A 17267-nucleotide genomic window follows, 5' to 3' on the forward strand; every position below is an offset into this window, starting at 1 on the left:
CCCCCCCGTCGCCATCACCAAACCAAGCTCTATTGCCCTGTCTGATTCTGCTGGTTTCCCAAAGGTGTTTTAATCCGCTCCCTCCCCAGCTGGGACAAACACGTCCTCTCCTTTCTCCACTGGTGACCCTCTGTGTGAACCTGTCTTGTCATCCTCATCACCTGCCTTGCCCTGGAGTAATTCAAACCAAGGTGTGCCTCTCCTACTGTCTCATCCTCCTGGAGGGTGGCGCCTGCCTCTTCGTGTCCCTGATGCCACCCTCAGCCTGGCGCATGCAGGAAGAGAAAGCAGAGTTTAAACTGTGCCCTGCCCACCGGCTTCCCAATCCCAGGCTGGTGCTAACCCAGTGGCCTCTCAGGACCCCAGCAAGACGTGTCCACTCACCTGACCTCCTGCACTGGGTTCTACCCCACCCCATTTTGCCCCCCCCCGCCTACCCCCATGGCCTGTGCCAGGCTGTGACCCCGGATTGACCCTACTGTGCATGCAGAATAAACCCGAGCTGTGCCTGCAGGACCCGTCACAGCTTCTTCAGCTCCTGGGGCTCCTCCCCGTGCTTGAACACGCCGATGGTGACCTGGCCTGTCTCTGAGCCATACTTGTTCTTGACGAAGATGCCGTAGCGTCCGCTGTCTTCTGTGTTGACCTTCTCGATAGTGATGGTGACCTCTGACCCCCTCACCTCCATGTGGTAGCGGTCGAGGAAGGTGACAGGCTGGTCATTCTTCAGCCAAGAGATCTCAGGAGCAGGGTCTCCCGAGATGACACAGGTCAGGCACAGGGTCTGTCGGACAGGACGGGGGTCACCTCCCGTCACAGACCCCTGGCTTCCACCGTCCCTCCCCCAGAGCTCCCAGTTCAAGTTGCTCCTTGTGATAAATTCATTATATGCATTTTTATTGTGGCCCGTAAAGGAATACTGTTAAAGGGGAGACGTTTGATTTTAACCCTGCATCTTCCAGCTTCAGATTTTCCCTGGAAATACTAGGTACTCAGCAGCCCAGACCATTATTTCTCTAACGGTCAGCTTCCCTGGAATGGTCTGAACTTTGCTTTAGACTTTTAAGTTTGTCTCTGTGTCATGATGATTTTTGTCATGCAAATAAGCTTATGCTGCTCCAATACAGAGATTTGTGAATTGGAAATGCTCCGACAAGTTCTCATGCACGGCACCCTAGTGCAATGGTCAAACCTCAGAGTCTGGAGCGGGGCTGCCTGCTGGTGAGTCTGAGCTCTGCCCCTTCAGGCTGTGACCTCAGGCAAGTCTCTTAACCTCTCTGGGCCTCAGTGTCCTCAGCTACCAAGTGTGACTTGTAACAATACCTATTTTGTGCGGTTGCTTTGATGGATACACAAGTTAAAATGTGTAATACACACGGAGTGGTTCCCAGCACAAAGTAATCACCACCCAATGTTAGCCGGCATGTTTTCTAGAACACTAGACTTATGTAATGTCAGCCTGGAAAGGGATTTTGGGCATTGTCCATTTTGTGGAAATGGAAGTTCATTGGGAGAAGACTGTGAAGGCCACCTGGGGAGATGGGGTGGAGCTGAGGGGTGTACTCCATGGGCCTGGCACCAGGCAGCAGCCACCATGTGGGTGCTGGACCTGACGCTGGTGACCAGCCCTCTGGCACGAGTCCACAGTGCTGGCTGTTGCATGATCTTTGATGGACAGGCCAGGGGGCAGCGTAGGACCGCTGGCTGGGGGCGGGGAATGATCAGTACCTTGTCTTCCATGATAGTGGCCACGTCTGGCAGGCCCCTCACCACTTTGGCGCGATCTGGGAGGGAAAGGGAGACCACTGTGAGGTTGGTTCCCAGAAGCGGGCTCCACAGAGCTCAAGTTCCTGTCAAGCCAAACTGCTTCTTTCTGTTTTTATCATTCTGGATGGAATCTGTACTTATTACTTTGCCTTCCTTAACAAAAGCTGGGGCACAGTATGTGTTCTGGCTGGCATGGACTTGAGGTCATCATTGTGTTGGGTGCCCCTTCAAGGATGGGGAGGGAGGCAGTGTGTTGTGTCATGTCCACTTTAGGTGATGGGCAGGGAAGTGGGCGGAGGGGACCAGGGAGTGTGGGGGCTTCAAGGCCGCTCTGGCTCAGGTCAAGGAAGGGCCTCGTGGCCACTGCAGGCAGGTGGGAGAGAATGGACTATATGTCACTATGAGGTCGAGTGGGTGGCCCAGAGGGTGGTGGCCCAGAGGATGGGTGGCCCAGAGAGTGGTGTCCCAGGGGATGGGTGGCCCAGAGGGTGGGTGGCCCAGAGAGTGGTGTCCCAGGGGATGGGTGGCGAAGAGAGTGGGTGGCCCAGAGGTTGTGTGGCCCAGAGGATGGTGGCCCAGAGGGTGGGTGGCACAGATCCTGTATCACAGACAGGAATGTGCAGAGTCTGAGGTGAATGGTGCATGTTTGATGGAGCAGAGGGACTACAACCCTGATTGGGGGAGCAGAGGCTCCAGAAGTGGACACTGCTGTTGGCAGGAGTCTCCAGGCCCTTCCCAGCGGGTCAACCAACCCCGCCCCTGAATCTTGATGGCACAACCACAGCAACCACAGCTGGTGGATTCACTCCCCCTCTGAGCGTTCTGCAGAGGCGTCCTCTCCCAGAGACGGCATTCCAGGATGGCGGGGGGACCTCTTGTAGGTAAGTGGCTGCTTGTCAGCAGGGACCTCCCCACCGTGGGATGGTGCTTTTCCTGGCTGCTAGGCTCAGCTGTCTCCAGGCGGGGCTCTCCCCACCTAGAGGTCTCTCCCTGCAGGGGCTTCTCCTTACATGGCCACTTGGGTCACCACGTGCCCCTTCAAGACCTCTGGGCCTGTGTCGACCCCCTCCCGCAGATGGCCCCGGACAAGGCGCCTCTTAGTTCTCTCCTGGGTTTCTCACTATGGTTCAGAGTCCGCCTCGGCAGGCTGTGAGGTGGGGCTCTGCTCCGCGCCGGGGTCTTCTCTCATGAAAATCCACCCCCATCTGCTGGGTCAGTGAGCTGGGAGAGTTGGACCCTAGGTCCAGGGGTGCAGACCAGGCTGGGGACACCCAATGAAGCTCAACCTGTGGACTTGGTGGTGGTCTCCGGCAGCTCAGAGGCCGTGGACATGTTGCTCTGGGTTTGAGGCTTGACTGGATTTGAAGAGGCCCCAAGGCCCCACAGCTTCAATGCCCCACCAGCCCTGTCCCTTGCTGCCTCCTGGCAATTTCTGGTCCCAGTGATACTGTCTGTCATCACCTGCTACCGGAGAGGTCACAGCCACAGGGCCACCTAGGCCCATGGGGAAACCAGGACTTCGGCAGCCTGTTTGGAGACATGAACCCCTGGGGCAGCCGCCCCAAGAACCAGAAACAAAAGAACAGACAGTGTACTCACGCTTCTCGATGAAGGCCGCAGCTCTGAAAGACAGAACAGGGAGAAGGCTCAGGGCTCCACTTGTTAAAGGGCAGTCAGGAGGGGTGGAGTGAGGGGTGACGAAGGAAAAGAGGAGTGGCCGGGGCTCCCAGGAAGGATCCTGTGCACAGACATGCCACACCCAGAGGTGCCTGTGAGCCATGCTGAGAAATGCAGAGGACACTTACTTCAGTCTCTGGTATTCTTCCATGGCGTCGTCAAACGCTGCAAGAAAGCAAAAGTGGGAGCGAGGTCAGGGCCACTGTCCTGTGACCCGCACAGGGTAGAGGGCTCAGGCTGACTGATCCGCGTTGTCCCCACCACTCCAGGATTCTCCGGGGTGATGCCAGGGAGGGCAGGGCACGAAGCCCTCCGGGAAGACCGTGGGGCTTTCTGGCAGGTTTTCTGTGGACAGGCCCGACATCAGCTCACCTTGCCCTGAGAGATCGACTGAGCGCTGCTGCACGTCCTTCCCGGCAGCGATCTCCAGGGTGTATTTGCCCTTGTCTGAGTCTTTGGGGTCCAGGATGTGCAGCCAGATCTCATTCAGGGTGGTGCCAGCCCTCACCCGGTCACCACTCTCCAGACGCTTCTCTCTGGATGTGACAGAGCAGTGGTGAATAAGCTCACTGAGCACTGCCGCCCAGGACAGCTGGCTGTCTGGGGTCACAGGCCCCACTTGCCCTACACGCCTCTCCTGGTGCTTTGTTTGCAGAAGTTGGTGACCATCCTTGAGAAACCCCACCAAAACCCATGCACTCATCATTCACCCATCAGCTCTGGCACATCAACTACCTGCCAGTGCAGTCTGTTGTGACATCTGCAAGCTGGGTCTTAGAGGAAACAGCACTCCAGAGCCAGTGAGCTGCTCCTTCTCTTCCGCCCTCAGGATTCACTTGCTCACCTCTTCATAATCCTCATCCTAAACCCTCCAGGGCTCCTTCCCCCAGCCCTTAGAGACCATATAAAACTCAAATTTCATCCCTGGCACACCCAGTCCAGGTCCTTAGTGTTGGGCTACAGAAGTGACACCTCTGAGCTTAGTCACAGGGCTCAGAAAGTCTGACTAGGGGAGGAGCCCTGTTATCCTGGAATTCAATGCAGTTTTGCTTTTACTCATTCGACAAACTTGACCAAGTCAGTCTGGCCTTCTCCATAGAATGGGTGCAGTCATGTCTGCTCCACGAGGCTGAGGCATGCAAATGGTGAGGAACACTGGGAGAAAATTCTGTTCTCCAACTACTGGGGTTGCTTGGCCCCCAGCTGGGTCGCTGATATCTATCCTGCTCTCGAGCCCTGGTCAGTGTTAGTTTCCAGTCCCACAGGAGCCTCTGCTGCCCTTCCTCTTAGCCAGACTGCCTGAGTTTGCTAAGGCTGTGGAGGCCCACACGGGCACATTCCCCACTTCAACCTTTGGTTCTCCTTCACCCCTGTATCCTTCTCTCCCACAGTCCCCACATGTTCCCAGGTGATCCTTCTGTCACCATGGACGCTTTGGGAATCTATCAGGGTTCCCACCTTCCCTGGAGTTCTCCCTTCTACACGTCCGACAGCTGTTCCCTATCCCCAACTCCCTTTGCGGATGGCAGGACAAGTCTCTGCTGACCGCTTGGCATTGGTCTTGGGCGGGTGCTGGCCCCTTCCTGCCTGGTGAGGGCTCCAGGCCAGGCCAACCTACTTGTGGAACCAGCTGGTTTTCATGTAATCCACGTTGTAGTACTTGACCTTGCTGAAGATCCGGATTCCCTCCTCAGTGCCCTGGATTTTCAGTGGGCTTGCAGAGAGGGCTGGGGAGGCATGGGAGAAGGGTGAGTGTTCCCCAAGGCCTTTTGGGCAGCATAGTTTGAAGTCACCTAGTTTGTCCTTGCTCTGGGGGTGGAGGAATGAAGTGTTGTGTGGTAGCAAGAACTTTCCCCTTAGCCTTTGAGGTTGAAAACTAAACCCACACTGGTAGATGAGGTTGGCTGGAGTTCCCCTGGGGGCTGTTTGGTGGTGGGGAGGGGCAGGGCAAGGCAAAGAGGGGACTTGCTTACCACTAATCCTGCCCAGCTCAGTGAGGACGGCATCCAGGCCTGGAGGGAGACAGAAAAAATGATTTGCTGGCTCCTGGCTACCCTAGCGACATGCCTGGAGCAGAGTTGTCCTTGGAACAGGTGGGCAGAGCTCCTGAGAAGTCCTGGGCAGGGCTCAGGGCCACATCTACAGCCTGGGGGGGAGGGGAGCTGGAGGACTCTGACCCAAGAGACACAGCCCACAAACGTCACCCCACAGGTCACGTCAGCCTCTGGTTTGCTGTGACCCCCCAAGGCCCTCCTAACCATCGCTAACATCGCCCGCTCCTACCTTCACTTGTGAGGTCCAGCATGGTCTCGTCCTCCCCTCGCTCATCAGAAACCACTGCTCTGTAAGTGCCCTCATCCTCTTTGGACATCTGAGAAGAAAGCGAGCGGGCAGTGTTGGCATGGGCTCCAGGGGTGATGGACAGCAAACCAGTCCAGGCTCCAGGTCTGCCTTTGTGGCTGCAGGCAAGACCTGGCTCCTTGGGCCTCAGCTTCCCCATCTGGAACCAGTAATGCCAAGGCTGCTTCTGCTCCAGAGCCCATTGATACCCAGGCTCAGGGCTTGTCTGGGCCTGGCAGTGACGTGGGGGTGGAGGTGGACCCCAACATTTGGGTTCACAGGCAGCTACCTCAAGCAGAGCACAGTCAGCCGTCCTAGCCCAGCACGTCTGAGCACGGCGTCCCTCCACCTGAGCTGCCTGTTGCAGAAGGGCCCTGGCGAGAGGGCCCTCCTGCCCTTCCCTAGAAGGAAGCGTGCTTCCTCTTGCCCGGGACTATGGGGTCGTTTCTGGTACATGTTTGTCATGTGCGGCTCAGATTCTTCATCTACAAAACGGTGGCATAATCCTTGCCCCGCTGGAGGTGCTGTGAGGAGCAGGGAAGATTTGGAAGCCAGTAAGTTCTGCAGGGATCGTTAGGAGGCACCTTGACGCCACGCCCGTGTGGGGAGCAAGCACTGTGCTGGCAACCTTGGTTATTTTCTCCTTAGTTAGCAGACCTGTGTTTGCTCATTTTCCCTGGCACCCAGGCAGAAAACCAGTGTGTGTTGAAGAACAAGTCTCAAGTCAGACAGGGAAAGACAGACATCCTGTGATTGTACTCATGTGCGGCACACAGAGAAAACAGACAGGCTAAATAAAACAAAAACCAACTTTTGGACAATGAGACCACGCAGTGGTTGCCAGAAGGGGGAGGGGGAGGGCAAACTGGGAGACAATCTGGTGAAGGACAGAGCTGACTTAGCAGGGAACGCCACATGGGGTAGCATGTTGATTCTCACGATGAGCTCCTGAGATGTGGTTAATGTCTGAATGCAGTGTGACTTAAATTAAAAGAAAATAGGGCCCTCCCTGGTGGCACGATGGATTAAAGCACAGCACTGCAAAGCTAGCCACATCTGCTTCAGCACGAGTTGTATCCCCAGAGAGGGAAGTGACCCACATGGGTCAGCAGACCTCTCCTGACCCATCCACTGCTCCCTTCAGCAGTGTACCTAGTCAGTCGGCCTGTTCTGCTCCCCATTCTGTCTCTGGTGAATCCTCTCACCACCCTTGCACCTCTGGCCTGGACCCTAGTTCTGCATGCATGCATAAATAAATCTTTTTTAAAAATTAAGAGAAAATAAAGGAGCAGCATTGGATTTCTATCTTTTTTTTTTAAGATTTATTTATTTATTCATACAGAACTGGGGTACAGGCCAGAGATGCGGAGGGTGACAGGATTCACCAGAGACAGAGTGGGGAGCAGCACAGGCAGATCGACGAAGTTCACTGCTGAGGGGAGCAGCGGGCGGGTCAGGGGAGGTCTGCCGCGCCATGTGGTCACCTCCAGGGAGGGGATCGAACTCATGCTGAAGTGGCTTTAGCTTCTTAGTGCTGTACTTTAACCCACTGCACCACTAGGGAGGGCCCTGGGTTTCTATCTTAACCAGGACCCACTCCTCTGCAGGCCATGGGGAGCCCCATCTCCCAGGCCTGTGGTACTCTGCTCAGACCTCCCCATCGCAGATACTCCCCTGAAGGGTCAGGGCAGGAAGGAATCTTTGACAGAGGCCCCCTTTCAACCTGCTCACATCACAGATAACACTGAGGTCAGAGAGGGGCAGTGACTAGCCAAGGCTGTGGAGCCCATGGCATCGGGAAGGACTCAGAGTAGACTCCAAGCAAAAGGAAGAGAAATGTTACATGGATCTTGTCTTTATTCAAAGTTTTGGCATTTCTCCCATGGCCTTTTCTTGTGTGTGTTATTTTTGATCTAAACAATTGTGCATGAAATATAGATCTTGCCCCATCGTTTCTTAGCACTCCCTTGAATTCTGTGCCTTACTTGCTGGACTTGATTCCCAGTCTGTGCTCCTGGCCCAGTCTGGATGGTGTGAGCCCCGAGGCCAGGGCGGCACTTACCTCTTTGATGCACACAAGTCCAGCTCCAGTTTCGGGGTCATACTGACCATCTGGTATCTCTTTCTTCTGGAATAGCCACTGGAAGTGGGTCTCCTTTTTGGTGTTGGTCACCTGAGGGAGGTGGTGAATAAGGAGACTCTATCAGACATCATCTTTTTTGAGTGAAAACTCAACTAATCAGAATTTACAAGCCTGACTCAGCCAAATCCTCCCTCACACCACAGATCTCCTTGGTGGGTTTCTGGACTCTGACCTTTTGCTAATGGTATTCTCTCGTCCTCCTGGTTTCTTCCATACCTCATGTTCCCTTGTAAATGCCTGTGCATCTTAAAGACTCAAGTTGGATGCCACCTCCCTCCAGGAAGCCCTCCCTGAAGAACCACAGATCAGTCAATCTCCTGTACAGGTCTGGATCATATCAGGAAGCTGCTGTTTTTCCTGATCCTGCCTTGGACCATGGTCTCCTAGAAAACTTCTATGCCCTTGGATGCCCAGTGATTTGCAGTATCTGATACACAGCAGGCGCTTTAAGTTTCCTAATGGGTATGCTTCTGGGAGAGCACCCTCCCCCAGCCCCTGCCCCCCCCCCCACCCCTACCCTATGTCCTTCCTCCAGGTATCTAAAGAGGCTCTAGGTATTGAGAAGGAGCATCAGCTTTGGAGTCGGACTGAGTGGGTTTAGCCTGGGTTCTAGACTTGGCCTCAAGCTGTTTCCCCACTGAGGCCTTGTGCTGCTATGGAGATAATAAGGCTAATCTCACCAGTGATTGTGAAGCAGATGAAGTTACACACCAGGGAATCCCCCTAATCATAGAGAATCCTCACTTGCTCCCTGACCTTCTGGTCCCACAGAGCCCCTTCTGGGTGCCACTGGGAGAGAGAAATAATATGTATTTCAACAGTAGCTCAGGTGGAGCAGCTTATACTAATCCTGTGATTGACTTGCCATGGAAATGAAAACAGCTGCATTGTGCACAAGTCCAGGTTCACTCTACTACAACCTAGCTACATGGCTATTTGAGAAAAGCAATGTGATACCACTAAGATTTAAGCATGGGCTTTGCAAGGGGTGACTTTGTAGTCCAGTAAAACACAGAGTCCCTGGGGCTACTTCCAAGCACTAGAATTTCGGGGAGCTGAGCGAGGACAGCCACTCCCGGGGACAAGCTGCTGGCCCTGAGCCGCCCCTGAGGCCGGGAAGGGGATTTGCCTTGCAGGTCAGCAGCACTTCGCAGTCCTCTGTGACCTTCCACTGCAAAAACTCCAGGAAGTAGGGACCTGTGAATGCAAAACAAACGTGCAGGTCACAGGCAGGCTCGGCCATGCGCCACCTGCTGGTGAGACAGGGAAAGCTAGCCGGGAGGGGACAGCTGGCCCCTTTGGCCGCCCTCACCAGGGCAGGGCACCTGATCGGGTGCAGCATTTAAAGAGGGGCTCATTTTCAGGGTGGGAAAGTGCTGTTTTGTTCTGGTGAGAAATGGCTTGGATTTCGCTGGTCCTCCTGGAGGGCCCAGCAGGGCTGAGGGGATCTCTTAGCCACCAGGCCAGCACCTCCCAGGTCTGACCACTGGCCTGGTGGCCAGCCTTTTGAATTCTCCAGCAGCTCTCACCCTGTTTTCTCTTCCAGTCTCTTCTCTTCGCATCTGCCTTCCTCAACAGTTTGTCAAACTCTGTGAAACATGGGGAAGGCAAGTCAGATGGGCGGAATGCCAGGGCCGGCCGCAGATGAGGAGCTGGCCCCGAGGCTGTGTGTGGGTGGGTGGGCAAGGCAGGGCAGGCTGACCGTCATCCACCAGCGCCAGGGTGATCTGGTTTTTGGCTTTCCCGTCCTGGAGCTGAGCAGTGTACGACCCTTTGTCCTCCTCAGACAAGTTCTGGATGATCACTTCCACCAGGCCCTTCTCTCGCTCGAAGTTGATCTTGCGGTTCTGGGAGAACAAATCCTTAGCATCTTTGTCCATATTTTTCCCATCATGGGGAATATGGGTGCACTTTGGGGCAAAGTGGACTGGTGTGGGAGACACTGTAGAGTTAGACACCTTCAGCACTGGGAGGGGACCCTGAATAAATCTCTGCTGCTTATACAGAGGGGGCTACCCCACACCTTACACCTCTGGGGACACCTCTGGGGACCCACAGGACCAAAAAAGAGTCTTAGGTGGCTGGATTAATGGCAACTAATAATAAGCCTCCAATTCTTACTGGGTCACATTTTGGGGCTATTTTAAAATTTCTTTTATAATGTAACAGAAAAAAAAAATCCCTGTAAGAGTTGGGAAGGATAATATAAGAACATCTATGTATTTTTATCCAGAACTAATGCTCATTACATTTTGTCATGTTCTAGCAGTTTTAGTGACCCCATTTAGAATTTTGTGCTGTTTGACTTGACGTATGTGTATGATTTGAGAGGGACCCCCCTATTTTTATTCTATGTTTCTATAAGATGAACAATAGTCCCAGTGCAGAGCCTAGACAAGGTCATGCTTAATCATTTAAGCAGCATGTTCAAATCCTTCTTGCTATTTGCTGCTCCCAATCCGGGAACAGCCAGCCCTGTACTCCAGGTGCAGAAACGGAGGCACAGAGAGGCCAAGAGCCCTGCCTGGGGACACACAGCTCCCAGGAGTTGGATGTGAGTCTTCTGGCCTCTAGCCCTGAGCATTTTCTCCTGTGTCAGAACCAGCGCCTCCTCCCTAGGACACGTTTTCTGATGGTGTCTTTGCCATGGGAGACCAAGTTCACAGTCACAGGCCTCATGATTGAATCTTGAGATTTAATTGACATTTTTAAGTGAAAACAGTTCCAGATGGGCCTCTATTTGGTTCACTCAAATAAACCTATGTACACTGATTACCAAAAAAAAAAAAAAAAGAGACACCCCTGTCATAATATATGAAGGAAAAAAAATTGTATTTCACAGCAGGTGCTCAGACATGCTCACACTTAGCTATACTGACTTATCAGGAGTTGATTTGAATTTCAGAGAAGTAAGACAAGCAAAAAGATCAAAAGCTTTTGAAGAACAGGAAAATGCAGAGTGACTAATAAAAATAAAACTATAAACAATGTGAAACTGAAATTTCACAAGTGCAAAAATATTTGTATTTCTATCTCAAAGTTAGGACTGAGACTTGGATAATTACACGCATGATCTTTTCATCTGAAGACAACCTGGTGGGACATTCAAAAATTGTGGAGGGGTTGTGAGGGTGGAGGAGCATGGAAAACTGGTTGTGGGCGCGTTCCTCCCATTGGCAGCATGGAGTGCCCCTGCCCTGGATCTCCCCTGCCCAGGAAATCTTCCCCGCTTTCTTAGGTTATACCCTCCTCCCCCCTACTAAAAGCCAGGGTCCCAGTCTCTGCACCCCCATCCCATCCAGCCAGGGACAGCCACGGCATGCAGTAATTGCGGAAATGGCCGCTAGGGGGAGGTGCCGGCCCGTGAACCACTGTGGGGCGACGTCACCCTGCGAGCCCCCACTTACCGGGGAGCTGAAGATCTCCTTCTCGTTGAAGATGAGATGCAGCTCCGCCGCTGGAGACAACTTTTCTACTTGCAGCCAAAGCCGCACCTGCCCTTGCTCCAGGACGTCAACGTTCCAGCCGGAGAAGAGCCTGATCACTGCGGGTAGAACGTGGAAGGGGGTGTGTGGGCGCGGCACCCTCCTGGCCGCCCAGCTCCACCTGCCCAGCTCCGCGCAGCCAGGGGCCCTGCCGGCGTTATTATGTGCGAAGTGCTCAGGACATCGAGGGTGACGGTGACGGCTGGGCTGGCCCCAGGGTTCTGTGCTTGCACCTCACTGAGTTGACCCCATGGGCCTGTGCTGCTCGCTCTGGCTGGGTAACGGATCCCCCGGACATTCAGAAACACTAATGTCCAGCATTTGGCCCCCGAAGTTCTGATTTGTCTGGGGCATGACCTGGGCCTGGGGCTTTTGAAGAACCCCTGGGGCCATCCCTTTGTGCCCCCAGGTTGTGTCCTCTGCTCCAGGGGACTCACACTGCTAGAGACTTGGGTGACTGGAAGTCCAGGGAGAAATCACCCACACTGCCCCTCACCCCCGCTGCCTGCCGTCTCCTTTTCGGGGCCCTCTGGCCCCGTGAACCCTCATCCTTTGCCCGGGGGCGAGTTTCTGGCTCCGGCAGGACTCAGCTCTCCTCAGGACACCCCAGGGGGCCTGGCAGGGCTGCCTGTGGTTGCTGGACTGGACAACTTACCTGGGTTTCTGATCTCATGGCTCAGCTTCTTCAGTTTGTTCAGTTCTGGCACAGGGAGGGGCAGGAAAGATACCAAAAAGAATCAAATACCTGGGCAGCAGGGCCCATGGGGTCATCCCGAGTCTCGCCCCAACTTGGGGTAACTTGCGACACAGGGGTGAGCACTCTGAGGCCCCAGGAGGACGTGGCTGCTGGCCACCTGGAGATTGCTCAGTCTTTGTGTCTTGCCAGGCCTAGACCAAGCACCACCTCCCCCAGAGAAGCGCCTACTGTGTGCATTCTCCCTCGTCCTCACACAGTGCTGTGGAGCGCACATTGTTGCTGCCTCTCAGACAGCCCAGGCCTGCTGGGGCCGAGCCCCCCTTGTGAACTATGATAGGTTGTTGTGGTCCCCAAGGCCCTGGCCCCACACTGGACACTCCAGTCTTTGAAGTTTCTAGGGTTGTTCTGAAGACTGTATCTCACTTGTGTTAGGCTTTTCTCTTCGGCTAAACTGTACAAGTGTCTGGCACACAGTAGGTGCTCAACAGTTATGTGTTACATGGGTGCATTGGCAGGGTAGAGCTCATGCCTCACTTCCCCTAGAAGACCCCAAGTCCTTTGCACACCGAGTTCGGTGCCTAGGGTAGAGCCTGGCCTCTGGCAGGTGCTCAACAGGTCTTATTGCTGGTGAGTGGGTGGGTGAGGGCCTACTTTTCCGAAGGTCGTTGCCTATTCCAGTCTGGGGCATGTCTTTGGGGCTCTCCCCCGGCTTGTCTCTCTGGGGGTTGGACAGGACATTACCTTCCTCAGTCAAGGTGTGGCTTGCTGAGATGTCTTCATCAGCATCGGTGACCACCACGGAGTAGGTGCCCAGATCCTCAAGGTCGGGCTCTTTCAGGATGACCTTTGACCTGGCAGAATGAGAACTCTGGAGGCCCTGGACGCACCTCCAGATCCTGGCTAAGCAGGGAAGCAGGCTGAGCTTCCGGCTGCCTGCTCAGGCCTCCGGGGATCCTCTATCCAGAGCAGCTCTGGCTTGGGATCACCAAAGGCCCTGCTGGCCGGGCTCTGGCACAGGGTCACTTGCTGGCTGCCAGGCCCTGCAGGCCCCTGGCTTTACCTCAGGCTGCGCAGGGCTGGGCAGAGGAGTGAGACGAGGGGCTCGTGACAGAGGACGCTGAGCCCAGGAACCTTGCAAGGCCCAGTTAACTCCGTCTCGAAGCTGCGTCCCGAGCGCCTCTCAGCGCTACACAGATCCCACAGGCCCCAAGGAGGCAGCCAGCACCGTCAGTGAAAGGCTGGTAGGTAGCCCCGCCAAGCCCGTTATCTCTGGGTCCTGCTGGTAGTCTCACTCGAAAGCTCCGGCCAGCTCATCTGACAACACCTGGGCCCCTGGGCTAGTGTGCACAACCCTCGCCCCTTACTTGTGTGCCTCCTCCTCGATCCTGACCCTCTGGGGGTCTGGTGGGCCCTTGTAGTCCTTGGACCATTGAAACTCTGAGGCGTCGGGGGCTGCGGGAGCCTCGAAAGCCAAGTAGATAAAGCCCTCTTCGTCCACACCAACCTTGATCTCTGGGGCGTCTGGGGGCAGGCATCGAGGGAGGTACCACATGTTTACAAACAATAAGCCAGGCCGTGGCCCTGTCTGGTGTTGCCTCCCGTGGCCCCCTCTGCACTTGACTAACCACCACCCTCCCTGACCACTCTGTAACCTGGCCAGAACCTCTCTGAGCTACAATCGATAGCTCTAAAGAGGGACAAGGACCCTCGCTCAAGGCTGTTGGGGGCCAGGGCGGGTGAGGGCCTAGCACAGCATCTGGTGTGTGTGGTCAGAGGGAACCTCGGGCTGTGGCTGCACAGGCTAAGCCGTGTGGCTGGCCAGCGCTGCCCTTACCCGGCTTGTCCTCCAGGAGTATGGGGTCGGTGGGCATGGACACCTGCCCGGGGCCAGCTGAATTCATGGCCTGAACTTGGAACATGTACGTCTTCCCCGTCTGCAAGTCAGACACCTGTGGTGGGGAGAAGGGGGCTGCAGTGAGTGTGGAGGACCCCAAAGACAGCCCTCCTCAACCCTGGCCATAGGATTGGGGGAGCCACTCATTGGTGGAGCCCCAGGAAGGTACAGTCTGCTTTGGGGGGCGAGGGGGCTCACAGGCTAGGTGAGCAGAGCCCTCTTGACTTCCAGACCCCGAGTTCCAGTTTTGGGTGGGTCTCCCCACGGATGCGCTCCCAGCCCTTGGCTGGGGACTGCACATAGCACCTGCCTCCCAGCTAAGAACCCCTCTCGCTATCCCCCTGTCTCTCCCCCATTCATCACCCCAGACAGAAGCCCGAGGATCGTCGGCATCTTTTTCTTGGTCCGGCACATCTCACCGCCAAGTTTGCCCTTTGGTCTCCCTAACGCTTCTTGACTGTGGCTCCTCCTGCTGGGTCCCGGCCCTGGCCGTGACGGAAGCTTCGTGTCTACTCGCCTGGGTTAGCCCCAGTTTCCTAACCGACATGTCTGCCCCTTGTCCCCAGCCTCTCTCCCCTGCCTGCCTTTCCAAGACGTCAGCGTGATTGTGCGGACACTTTCAGCAGCCCCTGGGGGAAGCTCACATTGTAGGGTTTAGCCCTTAAAGTCTCCTCCTCTGGCCCCACGTCCTGTCCTGTCCTCCATGACACCCTCATTCATCACTTGGTTCCCCCCTGCCTTGCCTGTGCTGAGCGCTCTGCCTGGAACACCCGTCCCTCCTCCCCGACCGCCCCCTTCCTCCCTGGAGCACCTCCACCAGCTCATCTCTGAGCACTCAGCTCGGGTCCCTCAGCTTCTAGGCAGGGTCTCTCTGACCCCTTGGCCCCGCCTTCACTGTACCAAACAGTGCCTGGTGCCCAGGTCGTGACCACATCTAGAACCTGGTTCAAACCTGGCACTCAGAAGGCGTCACTAGTGCCTGAGTGAGTGGGTGTCAGCCAACCGTGCACCTGCAGCAACGGTGCCAAGTCAGGGCGCCGGCCCGACCAGCCGGCCCAGCTGCGCCAGGAGGTAGCCTCGCCACCCACCGCCCGCTCTCTCAGCCAGCTGCCCAGCGCTGGGCGCCTCTCCCCGGGGGTGGGGGGGAGCTGGCCCCAGGGAAGGAGAAGCTGCAGGCCCTCGGAGCATCCCCCGGCGGAGGCTTGTCCTCCCTGATTCTGTCTTAATGCTGTTTTTCAAAATGAAAATATTTTTGTTTCTTTTTTGGACTATAAAAGAAATATGAAAACAGGCCCTCCCTGGTGGCGCAGCGGGTTAACGGACTGCACTAAGAAGCTAAAGCCACTTCAGCATGAGTTCGATCCCCGCCTGCCCCGGAGGTGACCACACAGCGCAGCAGACCTCTCCTGACCCGCCCACTGCTCCCCTCAGCAGTGTCCTTCCTCGATCTGCCTGTTCTGCTCCCCGTCTGTCTCTGGTGAATCCTCTCACCCTCCGCATCTCTGGCCTGTACCCCATTTCTGTATAAATAAATAAATAAATCTTTTAAAAAAAAAGAAATATGAAAACAATAGGGAAGAATATAAAGTGGCAGGTTAAAGCTCCCTGGGCAGTCCCACCCCAGAGATAACCAGAAGGAGCAATTCTGTTAAAGTCCCTTTAGACTGTCAGTGGACACGCAGACACGTGACGGGCACTGCGTGCTGGCTTAGCCTTATTCCCGCCACACTGTTGGGCCTTCCTCCTCTTGGTGCCAACCCACGGGTGCTGATGTGTGGAGACAACTTGCTGTGTGACCCTGGGGAGGCCACTCCCCCTCTCTGGTCCTTGCTGCCCTTGGGTAAGGGCAGTGACCTCTGAGGGTCACACAGGTGCTCAGGTCTTGTGGTTCTGCCATGTCCAGTGCAAGGCTTGGGGGTGGGCCGGCGGACGCAGGAACAGGGACTTACCCTCAGGTGGGTGCCAGAGACGGGGTCTGCAGTGACTGGCTTCCACTGCTCGGAGCCTCCCTCCTGGACACTGACGCGGTAGCCTGTGATGGGCCCGGCTCCCGTGTACAGCGGGGGCTCCCACTTCAGCATCAGGGAGGTGGCCCGCACCTCGGACGCATGCACGTCGTAGGGGGGCCCTGGGGGAGGTGGGTGAGAGCGCTTACTGGGCAGCCAGGTCACCACCGGCCAGGCAGGGAGCCGAGCGGGGAGTGAGAGGCTGGTCCACCCGTCAGTCACACCCAGGCCTGGAAGTGCCTGCTCTGGGCAGAGAGGGGCCTTGGCTTCACACAAAGCATGACAGGGCTCAAGATGTGCTCAGCGACACTCGCTCCCAGAGGCACCCCCGGTCCTCCCCACCCACCCCCAGAGCTTTCCTCCTTAGGGCGCCTTTGTCACTCAGTGCTTAGTGAGGGCCTGCGGGAGTGACCTCTGCGTGGCCGCTCTGCCTGCCTGGCTTTGGGGACTCTGGACAAGTTACTTAGTCTTCATGTTCCTCTCACCCCATCTACCAGACAGGGAATAATAATATTCCTACAATACAGAGCACTTGTGGGTGTTGATGACATAATTACGGCCCAATAAATAGTACTTGCTTATAACTGATGTCTGAGGCATCACTCCTAGTAATCATCTACTGTTCTGGTTAAAGGTTTGATGTCGAAAACAGAGCTGAGCTGAGCAGATGATGAGATTGTGGTCCCACCTTCCCGGGGGCTATAAGGGGCCTCTATGGGGGTCTGTATAGGGCCTGTGTGGGGCCTGTATGGGGCTGGATGGGGGCCTGTATGGGGCCTGTATGGGGCCTGTGTGGGGCCTGGATGGGGTCTGTGTGAGGCCTGGATGGGGCCTGTACGGGGCCTGTGTGGGGGCCTGTGTGGGGCCTCTACGGGGCCTGCGTGGGGCCTGTACGGGGCCTGCGTGGGGCCTGTGTGGGGCCTGTGTGGGGCCTGTACGGGGCCTGTGTGGGGCCTGCATGGGGGCCTGTGTGGGGCCTGTGTGGGGCCTGCGTGAGGCCTGTACGGGGCCTGCGTGGGGCCTGTACGGGGCCTGTGTGGGGCCTGTATGGGGCCTGTGTGGGGCCTGTGTGGGGCCTGTGTGGGGCCTGTGTGGGGCCCGTGTGGGGGCCTGCGTGGGGCCTGCATGGGGGCCTGCGTGGGGCCTGTGTGGGGCCTGTATGGGGCCTGCGTGGGGCCTGTACGGGGCCTGTGTGGGGCCTGCGTGGGGCCTGTGTGGGGCCTGCGTGGGGCCTGTACGGGGCCTGCGTGGGGCCTGT

At 56.1% G+C, this 17267-nt stretch overlaps 1 protein-coding gene across 1 annotated transcript in view; it reads right to left on the bottom strand.

Annotated features, from left to right (window-relative positions):
- Positions 1-479: 479 nt before the first annotated feature.
- The window catches only part of MYOM3 (myomesin 3), a 38829-nt gene continuing 22041 nt past the window's right edge, over positions 480-17267 (bottom strand). The window contains exons 19-36 of the mRNA XM_004679380.2: positions 15953-16131; positions 13944-14058; positions 13474-13630; positions 12851-12960; positions 12068-12112; positions 11335-11471; positions 9630-9774; positions 9457-9516; positions 9057-9124; positions 7847-7957; positions 5728-5815; positions 5418-5456; positions 5063-5171; positions 3817-3980; positions 3573-3609; positions 3367-3389; positions 1729-1784; positions 480-784 (exon numbers count right to left, since the gene is read on the bottom strand). Of these exons, the coding sequence (XP_004679437.1) occupies positions 521-784; positions 1729-1784; positions 3367-3389; positions 3573-3609; positions 3817-3980; positions 5063-5171; positions 5418-5456; positions 5728-5815; positions 7847-7957; positions 9057-9124; positions 9457-9516; positions 9630-9774; positions 11335-11471; positions 12068-12112; positions 12851-12960; positions 13474-13630; positions 13944-14058; positions 15953-16131 (1907 nt within the window). The 3' untranslated portion in view covers positions 480-520. The remainder of the gene's footprint in view (positions 785-1728; positions 1785-3366; positions 3390-3572; positions 3610-3816; positions 3981-5062; positions 5172-5417; positions 5457-5727; positions 5816-7846; positions 7958-9056; positions 9125-9456; positions 9517-9629; positions 9775-11334; positions 11472-12067; positions 12113-12850; positions 12961-13473; positions 13631-13943; positions 14059-15952; positions 16132-17267) is intronic.

Source organism: Condylura cristata, unplaced genomic scaffold (assembly GCF_000260355.1).
Source record: "Condylura cristata isolate star-nosed mole 26May11 unplaced genomic scaffold, ConCri1.0 scaffold00008, whole genome shotgun sequence".
NCBI classification, from domain to species: domain Eukaryota; kingdom Metazoa; phylum Chordata; class Mammalia; order Eulipotyphla; family Talpidae; genus Condylura; species Condylura cristata.